Consider the following 14,818-nt stretch of genomic DNA (forward strand, 5'->3'; position numbering starts at 1 on the left):
ACACGTCATTTTCACCCATGCTTTGACATGTCATTTTCACCAACCCCATGGCATGACATTTTCATGTCTTGTTTGGAAAATGGAAATGCTGTATTGAAATATGGTTTTCATGAAAAACAAAACTCTTTATTAATTCAAAAGAATTCATGAAATAGCTATAATTAATTTATCAGTTTAGTTTTTCAAAAGTTTACATCCAAAATTGCAATGTAATCACCACCGCTGCAACGCAAAAGATGACTTCCTCCGTTCTCCGCAACTGATATTCTTTCATCTTACAAAAGGTTTTTTCAATTATCTTCCCATCACCAGTTCAGATTTCAACATGGACTCCAAATGCACTCCTTTAAGTATTTTTATTTCGTAAATTACTTTTATTTTATAATTTTGTTATGTTATAACAACATTTTGGTAAATTATACTCTTTTGTTTAGTGACGGAAATATGTAGGGATCTATAACCCGGCTTGCTTTAGGGATCTCTAAGAACAAAATGTAACGAACGGGGAGGAGAGACTTTTTATGGAAAATACCATTTATACTTAATTAATTTATTTTTAATTGTTTCTTTCCAAAAGTAGTTTCTTCTTTATTTTCAGATTCTTGTTCCTTTCGTTTCGGACTTTTTTTTCAAATTCCAAGAAGCGAGATTTGATTGATTTCATTCTATGTCAGATTTAGAACAGACAAGGGAACTTTTAAAATAGCAATGTGTGCAGTCCGATTCTATTTTTAGCTCGATGGTTGGGACTTCATATAATACCAATTGTTTAGAAGTTTTAGTTGTTTGATATACAGGAAATGTAAGACAAAATCACGACGACATTTCTAACAACTTTGGTCTGTTCCAGAAACTGCAAGAATCTACTTATTTTTACTACGATAACAATTTTTCCTTTATGTTATCGGAAAAAATAGTAAAAATTAGTAGATTTTTGCAGTACTGGAACATACCAAAATGAAAATAAACAGGTGTGTAAATAAAAACACAAACATCATCTCTATTGGATCGATGGAATGGGTACAAATGCTGATGAAAAGATCGGATCTTTCACGACTTCCTTGGCATTGGTTCAAATCCTAATGAAAAGATCGGATCTTTCACGACTTCCTTTGAACCAATGCAAAAGATGCCATGAAATCACGTCATCGCAAAGAACCCCTTCCGTCAAATTTTGCTGGGTAGTTGTTGTTTTTTTATTACGAGTTTGCTAATTAAAAATTCAAATTTTTAACATCATCATAAAAATAAAATAATAACATTATCATAAAAAATATTTACATATTTATTAAACAAACAAACATTGTTCCACAACATCCCATACGGGACAAGGGAGACTTCTCTCATATCAATGAGTGCACCCCGATTCATATTAGCTCAATGATATGGGACCTACTGTTTATCGCCGAGTCCGAACGGCGTGCCTTAAGACACCACTTGTAGAGAAGTTTTTCATGGCTGATATACTCAGGAAATGTCGCCAACATTACTGAGGGGTATTTTGCCACCGTTGAAAAATGTTTGATGTTGCCTGGCCGGGGAATCGAACCACTGACCTTCTGCGTGCAAGGCGGGTGTGCATACCATTGCACCACGGTGGCACCCATATTTATTATTGCAATAAAAACTCGTTGTTATTTCTCGTTTTCATAATTTATTATTTTTATGGAAAAAATTTGTTTTTATTGCAAATGTTAGCTGCTATGTTTTTGTTATTCATGTTAATACATTTATAGTTGGCAATTTGCTTAGAGCTATTGCTGTGAAAAAAACACACAAAAAAATATTTAATAACATATCTTTTCAATTTGTATTGCCTGAAAATATACAATATACAAAAAATTGAATTGAATTGCATACCGTTAAATCCACATGAGATCAATTCACAAAAAAATGGAAACAAACAAAAGCAAAAAATTGGACAACGGAACACAAACAACCGTAGCAATTCACTACTACTGCTCCGTATGTCCATTAATCCCAAACATATGCAAACAGATTTGTGTCCGTTGGCACATTAAGCTTCATATGTTTTGCTGAATTAATTCATATTCCATTTTTCTCTCTCAATTTGTTTAAATATGATAATGCCTTTGTTTTTAAATAAATTTTGAGTGTAGATGGATATTAAAGAGACAATAATTGTTGAGCTATTACACAAACATTTGTTGAAATTTTTAAATTTAGAGAAAAGGAAAATGTTGAAAGGTTTGGCCTGTTCGAGGGAAATCTTCACCCAAGGTAATTCTTGCAATCCTGAGTACAACATCGTGACATAATTTTCTAAAAGCCAAAGTCAACAAATATTTTTTAGTTATTAACAAGTAGGAAGGCGTTAAGTTCGGTCGGGCCGAACTTATACCCTGCGCCACGAATTGTATTGAAGTAAAATGGAACAATTAGTTTCCTTTCGTTTATGAAAAAGACGGAATACCAAATTTCAGCAATTTCGGTAAAATAAAGTGGCTAACCTTCAAACAACGGAAATTCGGGACGTACCGTTTAATGGGGGTTATGTCAAAACCTCGCTCTATCCCGACAAATTTTTGGCGTACAATTTTTAGACTCAAAGAAGACTAAATACCAAATTTCAGATATTTCAGTAAGATAATGTGGTTAAAACCTAAAAATACCGTAAATTAAGAGGTACGCTTCTATGGGGGATGTAGGAAGACGTGGACCTATACTGATAATTCTTTTCTGGAACATTTTATAACCCCATGAAAGACTAAATAACAAATTTCAGTCATTCCGGTGGAATATTGACGCTCAGAATTACGAAACTGGGAAGGTACCCTTCTATGGGACCTATATGAAGGCGTGGACCTATACCGACAAATTTTATATGGAAAGTTTTATAGCCCAAATGAAGACTAAATACCAAATTTCATCCATTTCTATGGATTATTATGGCCATAAGATTAAAAATACCGAAAATCGGGAGGTACCGTTCTATGGAGGCTCTATTAAGGCCTGGACCTGTACCGACCAATTTCTGGGGAAATATTTTATACCCCAAACGAAGACTAAATTTCAATTTTCAGCCATATCGATGACTTATTGTGGCCATAACCTTCAAAATACCGAAAATCGTTAGGTACCCTTCTATGGGGGCTCTATTAAGGCCTGGACCTGTACCGAAAAATTTCTGGGAAAATGTTTTATACCCAAAACGAAGGCTAAATACCAAATTTCAGCCATTTCGGTTGAATGTTGAGCCTACAACCCTCAAAATACCGAAAATAGGGATGTACCGTTCTATGGGGCTCTATTAAGGCCTGGACCTGTACCGACAAATTTCTGGGGAAATCTTTTATACCCCAAATGAAGACTAAATACCAAATTTAAGCCATTTCGATTGATTATTGTGGTCATAACCTTCAAAATACCGACAATCGGGAAGTACCGTTCTATGGGGGCTCTATTAAGGCCTGAACCTGTACCGACAAATTTCTGGGGAAATGTTTTATACCCCCAACGAAGACCAAATACCAAATTTCAGCCATTTAGGTTGAATATTAAGGCCACAACCTTCAAAATACCAAAAATCGGGAGGTACCCTTCTATGGGAGCTATATTAAGGCCTGGACCTGTACCGACAAATTTCTGGGAAAATGTTTTATACCTCAAAATGAAGACTAACTACCAAATTTCAGCCATTTCGGTTGAATATTGAGGACACAATCCTCAAAATACAGAAAATCGGGAGGTACCGTTCTATGGAGGCTCTATTAAGGTGTGAACCTATTCCGAAAAAATTCTGGGGGAAAGGTGTCTACCCCCAACGAAGACTAAATACCAAATTTCAACCATTTCGGTTGAATATTGAGACCGCAACCCTCAAAATACCGACAATCGGGAGGTACCGTTCTATGGGGGCTCTGTGAAGGCGTAGACCTATGCCGACAAATTTTATATGGAAAGTTTTATAGCCCAAATGAAGACTAAATACCAAATTTCAGCCATTTCGATGGACTATTGTGGCCATAACCTTCAAAATACCGAAAATCGGGAGGTACCGTTCTATGGGGTCTATATTAAGGCTTGGACCTGTAGCGACAAATTTCTGGGGAAATGTTTTATGCCCCCAACGAAGGCTAAATACCAAATTTCAGACATTTCGGTTGAATATTGAGGCCACAACCCTCAAACTACCGAAAATTGGGAGGTACCGTTCTATGGGGGCTATATAAAGGCGTGGACCTATACCGACAAAATTTTGGGGGAAAGCTTTACACCCCCAATGAAGACTAAGTACCCAATTTTAGCGATTTCGATGGATTATGGTGGTCATAACTTTCAAAATACCGAAAATCGGGAGGTACCGTTCTATAAAGGCGTGGACCTATACCGAAAAAATTCTGGTGGAAGGTATTCTACCCCCAACGAAGACTAAGTAGCCAATTTCAGCCATTTCGGTGGTATAATAAAGCTAGAACCTTCAAACTACCGAAAATCGGGTAGTACCGTTCTATGGGGGCTATATCAAACCGTGGACCGATATAGCCCATTTGCAATACCAAACATCCTAGGGGAACGGACATGGTTATATCGACTTTATAGGGTCTCCGATGAAAATTTCAATGTGTTACAAACGAAATGACAATTTTAATTATACCCTCCATATTATGGTGGAGGGTATAAAAAACCTGCTAAGATGTCATGTTACATGTTGCGTATGAATGATGCCGTCAAGTATACGCATCATGTTTGATAAGGTAATATTAGAAATAATTATTAGTAACTAATACACACTGGAATAATTTCAAAATGCCTTAAAACAGTTCCCAAGTGATGGTTAATGTTACGTATAAGTAACGAACATTAAGTATACGTTACATATTTGATCGACTGACTTCTTAGAAATAATCATTTTGCGAGATTGAGGGCAAAACCAATGTTTTTCAATATTCTAAAAAATGAAATGAAAATCCCAATTTACTAATACGAAATAGACTTGGTTTTTTTTGAAACATCTTCTTGTCCTTAAACCTTAAAGTGTCTAATGTTTTCAAAGTACCACACTTTTGACGAATAACATACTTCCTTTAACAATTAAAAAACTACCTTGCTCTCGCTGAAGTGCCTGCATTTAGGAAATTTCTAATGAAATGTAGGATATCCGCAAGTCACCAAAGATTGTTAATGAAACTCAGGTGTGTGTGTGTTTTTATTTTTATACCTGTCTTGATAGTGGGTAGGTAGAGTAGACTATTCCAGGTATGTGTGATTATTTCCATTTCCATCCAATGTAGCCACACGTGTGTAAATGTATGAGCATGCGAATGGAAAAAAACCACATAACATATATAGCAAACTAAAATGCTTTATTGTATTGAATGACTTTGTTTGTTGTATATGTTTTGTGTACTAAGTGTATGTGTATTGAGTTGGCTGTTGTTGTTTTTTACAATGTATTGAAGGTGATGTGTTTTTTTGTGGTTCCCTTGCTTTCTTCTCTTTTTTTTTGACACATTTTTGGCCTTTTGCCAGTAGGTGTTGACACAATGTTATGTACGATTGTATTTGTGAATAGGAAGGTTGGTTATTTGTTGGTATACCGCTTTTATGTTTGTTTATAAATTGTATGTTGGAAAGCAATAAAACCATATACATATACAAACAACAACAACATGTTGTAATTGAAAACCTATATCCCGGCAAAAAAAATATTTTTTCTGGGCTACAAAAATTTTTGCAATGTGAGATAAAAATGCCATTGTTTCGACCAGCTATATGTAATTTTTAATGTTGAACACGGTATTGGCACCATCAGCCAGCCTGCAATGATAATACAACATCATTACCAGACCACAAAACACTTACAACTACAAAGAATTTTCGTTTTATTTCTCTCACTCAGGCCACAACATTTTAATTTAAAAAAAGGACATCAAACAGAAACAACGAGATTTCGTTTTAAGGTTTTCTTTTTTTCTTGTTTCTTTGTCGGCTGACATTACATTCATTTGTACATTGTTGTGTTTTCGTTAAATGATATATAGGCTACATATTATATTTAAAGAGCAAAAGACCTGCTCAGCTGTACATATCAAAAGGCGAAGATATCCTTAGTTTTATAGTATGCAGACAAAATATTACAAAAGGACAAAGGGATAATTCACCTCTTCTTATCACCGAGTTCAAATGGCGTGTAGGAAAGAAATATATATTCAAACTACTCCATAACGAAAATTACTGTAACGAATGTGTCTCCATAAGGAATTGTTCTATAAAATATAAATACCTTTTTTCCATTGCAAATATTATCATTTTAATGAATTTCCTCTTCGTGCCAAGTAGCTACGACTTAGCCGACAAAACTTTTGAACAACTCCTCCTCACACCGCCAAAATATGCATTTCTCACTTCAACTATTACTCGATTGGTTTGCGCCTTTAAACTTCCTTTATGGCCACTTAACATACACATGTTTGGACATGTGACTTACACACATAAACACATGTCTTTTTTTATTTTACGCTTGCACTGTCCGTCCATGTGTAAATTATGTATGTTTAAATTATTGTCAACATAAAGCAGAGATAAAATAACACAGTTCACAATTTGTTCTACCTATCACTTCAGAGAGAGTCGTGTGTGTGTGTGTGTGCGTTTGTTATGCATACATGATTTCACTTTTTGTGACAGGACGTATATTTAATTTATTAAATTGCCATGAACACACACATACACATGCATATTCACAACAGAAAAACATAATTGATTTATAATTTATCTGTGATGAAAACCAATAATTATTTATTATTTATTAACCAAATAAACTTTTGTGGATATGGATAGTTGTAATTGAAAGATATCATCACCTTGTGCTGGATTTTTTTTATAATTTGTTGTTATGCTTTTCAATTATGGGGCAAAAGTTCCAGTGTAAGCAATTATAAGAGAGAGAAAGAGAAAAAAATGAAGTGGCTTAGGAAATTTTGGGATGAATATTTAATATGTAATAGTTTTTTTAATATTAAAAGAATAGTTCCGGGATAACGGTTCGGTTTGCGTATGAGTGACGTCGATCAAGTATTCGTAACTCTAACACACTTGTTTGTTGGGATTTAAAAAAATTGGTATTTTGTGTAATTAGGGCTAAGGCCATATTGCGTATAAATGACGACGTCAAGTATACGCATAATGTTTGATTAGGTAATATTAGAAATAATGAATAGATAGTATTTTCAGACTATTTAAAAATAATTCACAGGTAATGGCTTATATGAGGTATGAGTCGATCAAGTATACGTATCTTATTTTTCAAACACAAAAAGATTGGATTCTTAGAAATAATCCTTTTGAAATATTTGCAATATTTTTTCATTTTTATACCCTCTACCATAAATTTGCTATTTCGTTTGTAACACATAGAAATATTCATTGGAGACCTTACAAAGTATATACATATATACGGGGATTTCTGAGTGAAATCGGACACTTTTTCAAGATGAGGTTTTTGATTTCCTTTATTTTTTGCTGCGGTGATGCTGCTCATTAGCAAAACATTTTAGTATATTTTCAGATTTTTTTGGACTATCGGTTGCAGAGATATCGCGCCTTGAAAAAGTCACATTCTGTAAAAACTACATGCAAAGAAATACTCATAACTTCTTTAATATTGGTCCAATTTGAAAAAATCTTGTTTTTTATGTTTTGTTGTTTTATCAGATGTTAAATAAAAAATAGCAAAAAAATTTGCACAGTGGGCTTGGATGCTATTTTCGCGATTTAATATTTAAAATCAATTTTTAAAGATGTTCGACCCCTTCGATTTTCTTTAAATTTTTTTGTATTAAACTACGTTCAATTACAACAATTTTAAGTCCTATGTGGTAATGGCATTCGGACGATTACTATTTTTTCTGAATTTTTTAAAATTTTTCAATTCAATTTTTCCTTTATAACTTTGTGCAAAATTGATTAATTTATTAAAAAAATTAAAAGTTTCATTTTTAAACATTTGTTTTGATTTATATTTATGAATTTATCTCAGACATCTTAAAAACAGCGTCATTTTTCGATTTTGAAAATGCATCAGCGAAAATTCCATTAAAGCCCACTGTGCATTTTTTTTCTATTTTTATGATAAATATATAATATATAATGATAAATAAGTACTCTTAGCTTCAAAAATACAGGAAATACAAATTTTGGACAAAGGTATAAAGGAAAATTTGTACTGACAAATTTTAAAAAATTCAGAAAAAATAGTAATCGTCCGAATCCCATTACCACATATGACTTAAAATTTTTATAATTGAACGTAGTGTAATACAAAAAAATTTAAAGAAAATTGAAGGGGTCGAACATCTTTAAAAATTTATTTTAAATATTAAATCGCGAAAATAGCATCCAAGCCCACTGTGCAAATTTTTTTGCTATTTTTTATTTAACAGCTGATAAAACAACAAAACATACAAAACAAGATTTTTTCAAATTGGACCAATATTAAAGAAGTTATGAGTATTTCTTTGCATGTAGTTTTTACAGAATTTGACTTTTTCAAGGCGCGATATCTCTGCAACCGATAGTCCAAAAAAATCTGAAAATATACTAAAATGTTTTGCTAATGAGCAGCATCACCGCAGCAAAAAATAAAGGAAATCAAAAACCTCATCTTGAAAAAGTTTCCGATTTCACTCAGAAATCCCCATACATATATTCTTGGTAATATTCTAACCATGTACGATATAACCATGTCCGTCTGTCCGTCCGTCAGACTGTTGAAATCAAGATAGAGCTCGCAATTTTAAAGATAGAGCTTTGTTATTTGGATCCAACGTTTCGTCGTCCTCTCCGCACAACCAATTTTGTGCAGGTGTGCTTGTAGCCCTAGGTGTCCTGTAAGGATGCCTGTCAGTCTACTAATGTCCTTCTTACTCATTAAAAGTAGTTCCTCTGTATTATCCTCGTATGGGTTTCCCCCAGAGGATTTTTATCTTTTTCCCTTTCTCTTCAGTGTTCCAGAGGGATGTATGGGCGTTTTCTGTCCATGCCTTTAACTCTAGACGCGCCGCTTTTAAAGACTTAGCATTATCTAGGCTTACCGTAGTTTGCTCCCTGTCTTGCCTTGCCAAGAAGTTAGCTAGCTCGTTACCCCTAATCCCTTTATGTCCTGGTACCCATATAATGTTAACCGAACCATGGTGGGAGTAATCGTTGATTGACTTTTTACACTGCAAGACAGTTTTTGATTTCATCGTCTTGCTTGATATTGCTTTAATTGCTGCTTTACTGTCCGTTAGGATGTTTACAGAGGATTGACCTTGTGTTAGCTTTAAACCAGTTCAGACACTCTGTGATCGCTCGGATTTCGGCCTGTAGGATTATATTATGATCCGGCCGTCGAAGGGAGATCCTCGTTTCCTGGTCTTCGATATATAGACCCAGACCCGTTCTCCCCCCTAGAACGGCCCCATCTGTAAACCCACAGCTTCCAGTTGGCATCCGTTTCAGGGTTCCATCGATCCACATGTCTCTGTCCGGTTATAAAATTTCAAACAAGGCTGCTTCAATTGTTTCAGATATACGGTCTGATACAATATGATCTATTGACTCACCCGTTGTAGCCCGTAATATGCTTTGGTGGTATGTTTGGTGGTCTCTTACCATCCACTCGCTCATCGACTTAAGTCTTACAGCTGCGATGGCTGTCTCATACCTTACCTGAATTTCTATTGCGTGGAGAAACAAAATTGTCTCTGTTATTTAGTAGAGAAGTTTCTATTACTCCTAGGATGTTTGGTATTGTAAATAGGCTATATCGGTCCACGTTTTGATGTAGCCCCCATAGAACGGTACCACGCGATTTTCGATATTTTGAAGGTTTTAACTTCTCTATCACACCGAAATGACTGAAATTTGGTACATAGTTTTCGTTGAGGGTATAAAACTTTTCATATGAAATTTGTCGGTATACGTCCATGCCTTCATATAGCCCCATAGAACGGTAACCCCCGATTTTCGGTATTTTGAAGGTTGTGGCCTCAATATTCCTCCTAAATTTCTGAAATTTGGTATTTAGTCTTCATTTGAGGTATAAAACTTTCCATAGGAAATTTGTCGGTATAGGTCCACGCCTTCATATAGCCCCCATAGAACGGTACCTCCCGATTTTCGATACTTTGATGGTTGTGGCCTCAATATTCCACCGAAATGGCTGAAATTTGGTATTTGGTCTTCATTTGGGGTACAAAAACTTTCCATATGAAATTTGTCGGTATAGGTCCACGCCTTCATATAGCCCCCATAGAACGGTACCTCCCGATTATCGGTACTTTGAAGGTTGTGGCCTCAATATTCCATTGACATTTTTTTATTTAGTCTTCGTTCGTAGTATAAAACGTTCGCCCCGAAATTTGTCCGTACAGGTCCACACCTTAATAATGATTTAACCCCGTTCATATGTTTGTCGGTATGTCTGGCAGGTGCGAACCATAACTCTCGAAACATTTTGTCCATACTCAGATCCAGTCCGGTCCACTCCCTCAGGTAACTCCATCTATGGGAACAACAGATTTGGTAGTAATAATGCATATATAATATAATTGTTCCACAAACATCCCAGAAGGGACAAGGGAGACTTCTCTCATATCAATGAGTGCACCCCGATTAATATTAGCCGATTCATATGGGACCTTCTGTTTATCGCCGAGTCTGAACGGTATGTCTTAAGACACCACTTGTAGAGAAGTTTAACATGGCTGAAATACTCAGAAAATGTCGCCAACATTACTGAGGGGTATTTTGCCACCGTTGAAAAGTTTTGATTTTGCCTGGCAGGGGAATCGACACCACGACCTTCAGCGTGCAGGGAGGTATTTTTCAAAAAAGATACGATTCGAACATGGGCTACAACCGTCCACTCCATCGGGTATCATCGTCACAAAATTTTTGCAAAAGTCGAAGGGAGTACTCGAGTATTGGTTCAAACTTTGCACAACATAATATATTTTCCAGACATAGATCAGGTTCGAATATGGAATACATCGATCCGAAACTTCGGGTACCTGCGACATAAAACAATAATTATTTTCGCTAAAGTGCAGTTTAAGGACATGTCTCAAATGGATATGTGATTTTTTTCAGCAGGTTGTCCTTGCGTAATGGGGGCCTTACAACGGTACAATTTATTTTAGAGGCAATTGCATACATCCTAAGATAATGCCCCTAAGCTCTATAAAAACCCCTGCCGACACCAACTAAAATGACTGATGATCACTATAACTTACGAGTTGAGTATACGATTTGGCCAAAAATTTACGCATCATAAATTTCTTCTAAACGCACATCCAGTTTCCAGACTACCTTTACATCTAAAATATGTTACGGTGTCCAACCAAAGTGGATGGTAAATGCATCGACAGAAATGGTCGCAAACAATTACATTAAATTTTAAGATGATGTATGTTTGTCCATTCGTTTAGATACCCCATCCGCAAAGTTCAACACTTTTTTCTAGGGGAAGCCAAAACTTCCTGAGGTATGAGTCACGAAATGGTCCATTATACACCTTTTGTGGTTTAATATAAGAAGGATTGTGGGGCAGACTATGTTGACCTGGGGCTCTATTCTTGTTCTATGAAAATTTGGAATGAAAAGTTTTATAAAGGAAATAAATGTCAAATGAAAAATTGTATAAGGAAAATATTTTTCATTTCAAATTTTCATAGAACGAGAATCCAGCATCTGGTTTTTCAGTGTAAGAATTTAAACCCACTATTTATGAAACCTATCCCACAAGCACCTAAAAAATAATATTGACAACTTCCAATACTTATTTTGTCGCCTAAGAAAATTCCATTAACAACATTAAGGATCTGTTCATAGGACATTTAGATCCGCCTCTTCTGATTTTTGTACAGTCATAGGCTGAGTAAATTTAGCTGCCCATAATCCAACAGATTCTCTATAACATGCTTTAACTTAAACAAAATTTAACATTTTATTTTCCACTGGAATTAAAAATGTCACCGCCAATAAAATATCAACCACACACATACATACCTTGAATAAATTTAATTGAAAAATTAATTACAGAATATTTAAATTATTTCACCTTCATTTAATAATTGTCATCGGTGTGCATTTCAGATAAATTTTTAAATAAAAGAAAGAAAAAAATAAAAATAATTATAATGGTGTGATATATTATCTGCAGGCATTGTCAATGTTAATCGAGTGTAGATGATAGGTGTGATATGAATAATAATAATAATAATGACAATTGAAAGGAAATAAAATATGTTGAGGACAACTCATTACCGTTTATTAAAATTGATATCTGAAAAATATCTTTAAGGAAATTACAGCTTCAAGGCACTTAAAAATAATTACCAGTTGCCAGATACAGGGATATTGCGATAAGCTTTGAGGCAAATTGAGGTTTGAAGTGGTGTTGACGATAAGCAAAAAACAGCATGAAATGGCAATGAGATATGGAAAACTATTTGGGACATTAAATGAAAAATACACTTAGGATAAAGATAAGCAAATTACATTTAAATAAATATCGCTCTTTTTTGTTCAAGGAATATCCCAAGTTAAAAAATCAGCCTTTATATATAGCCAATACATCTTTAAAAAAATTGTTTATTTCTTTATATAACCTTTTCGTATTAAACTCCAACTAATATCCTCAATTTCCCCCCATCTCTTATCTCCTTGCAGGTCTCTGTCGATGAATGGTGCAACATGTGGGACGCCTATGCCAAGGACCCCAGCTCCGTTATGGATTGGCAAAACAAGTACATGAACTTCATGTTCGATTTGGAAGATGCTTCCAACGATGGCAGCATTGATGTCAATGAATTTGCCTTGGTCTGCTCCAGCTATGGTTTGGAAAAGAAAGAATGCGAAGAGGCCTTCGCCAAAATGGCTGGCGGCCAAGCTGAGGTGACACGTGATCAATTTGCTGCCTTGTGGAAGGAATACTTTGCCGCTGAAGATGTCAATGCCCCTGGAAATTTCATTTTTGGCAAAACCTCATTTTAACAAAATTAAATCCTAAATGCCTAGGCTTCTATTAACCCAAACACCAAAATCAAATTAAATCAATTAAATAATGAAATTATTAAATGGGAAAATGGGAAAATAACTATATAAAAAAATTTACAAAAAAAAAAGAAATTATAATAATGTTATATTTGCAAATAAAATCTTAATTAAAAAAATATATCTCTTTGTTTTTTTGTTTTTCTTTTTTCAATTATTTTTCTTTTTTATCTTTAAATTTTACTAAAAACAAAGTAACTGTTAAATGAAAAATAACTAATGAATATTTATAAAAAAGTGAAAAAAAACAAATTAATTTGTCAATTGATTGAAATCGTAATCAATAATAACACAATGCAACAAACGGTTAAGCTATAGCAGCTAAGGAAGTTATTTGAATACATATTTACTACTTGAAATATTATTAAAAAATATTGAAATGTCCACATAAGAAAAATACCCTTTTTGACAGATTTTAGTTTATGAATCTGAAGAAGATCAATATTTCTTGAAATATTTCTAAAAATTCAAATTAATAAAACAAATTTGCTAAATTTTCTCCTAAATAAGAATTATAATGTTTGTTATTTTATTTTATAACTTTAAACATTTTTATATATAAGATCGAAAAAAAACGTAATCATTAAACTGAAGGTATACTGTATTTTGAGTCATTATAATTTCTAATAGACAAAGCTAAACTTCTCCAAACAAGTACTTTTTCTGTCGTCGGTTGTTGATTCCTGGAACTCAGGTAGAATTGTTCGTTGATATTATTTCCATATCCGTGACTGCAATATTTAACATGTATTCAATGAATATAATTTATTTATTGGGTTCCTGTGAATAATCCTTTGCATTTTTATGAAAGAGTTTAGAAATCATGCCTCAGGTTACGTTTATATATGCGTACCATTTCAAAATAAACACCCAAAACAGGGAGTTTTTCATGGTGCACAGTGATTTAAAATCGTGCTTTAATGCTATAATCTTTGAACGGACAGATATGTTTTAATAATATTTTCCTTTTTCACGCTTTGCTCATAATCAAATTCCGTAAAAATAGGTCCACGTATTGTTCAGTCTATGGCAAATTTACAATCCAAACACACTTGCTTATATTATTAGGAATTTTATCCAAGCCCTATTTTTTATACCCTCCACCATAGGATGGGGGTATATTAAGTTTGTCACTACGTTTGTAACTACTCGAAATAATCATTGTAGACCCCACAAAGTATATATATTCTTGATCAGCGTGCAATTCTACATCGATATAGCCATGTCCGTCCGTCTGTCCGTCTGTCTGTCTGTCCGTCTGTCCGTCTGTGGAAATCACTCTAGCGTCCGAACGGATTGACGTAGGTTGATGAAATTTTGGGAAAATATGTTATATTTACGTAGGACTTTTGGTATTGAAAGCGGGCTATGTAGGTCCACGCTTTCGTATAGCCCCCATACAAAATGACGCGTGACGCGTCGTCGTTTTAAGGAATTTTTAAGATATTTGGCCCATTTTACCACCGAATTGGTTGTAATTTGGTACTTTGTGTCTCCAGAGGCCAAACAATATTCCTACCAAAGTTGGGTTATATAGGTCCACGTTTTGATATAGCCCCCATATAAGGCCCCATATAAAGTACGCGTCGTTTTAAGGAATTTTTAAGATATTTGGCCCATTTTACCACCGAATTGGTTGTAATTTGGTACTTTGTGTCTCCAGAGGCCAAAAAATATTTCTACCAAAGTTGGGTTATATAGGTCCACGTTTTGGTATAGCCCCTATATAAGGCCCCATATAAAGTACGCGTCATTT

At 34.5% G+C, this 14,818-nt stretch overlaps 1 protein-coding gene across 1 annotated transcript in view; it reads left to right on the forward strand.

Annotated features, from left to right (window-relative positions):
- Scp2 (Sarcoplasmic calcium-binding protein 2) overlaps nt 1-13,183 on the forward strand; it is an 89,577-nt gene extending 76,394 nt beyond the window's left edge. Inside the window, exon 5 of the mRNA XM_073961636.1 lies at nt 12,679-13,183. Coding sequence (XP_073817737.1) covers nt 12,679-13,002 — 324 coding nt within the window. The 3' untranslated portion in view covers nt 13,003-13,183. The remainder of the gene's footprint in view (nt 1-12,678) is intronic.
- The last annotated feature ends 1,635 nt before the right edge of the window (nt 13,184-14,818 follow it).

The sequence above is a fragment of the Musca autumnalis genome, unplaced genomic scaffold, assembly GCF_047663935.1.
Source record: "Musca autumnalis isolate F117 unplaced genomic scaffold, ASM4766393v1 scaffold_1, whole genome shotgun sequence".
Classification (NCBI taxonomy): domain Eukaryota; kingdom Metazoa; phylum Arthropoda; class Insecta; order Diptera; family Muscidae; genus Musca; species Musca autumnalis.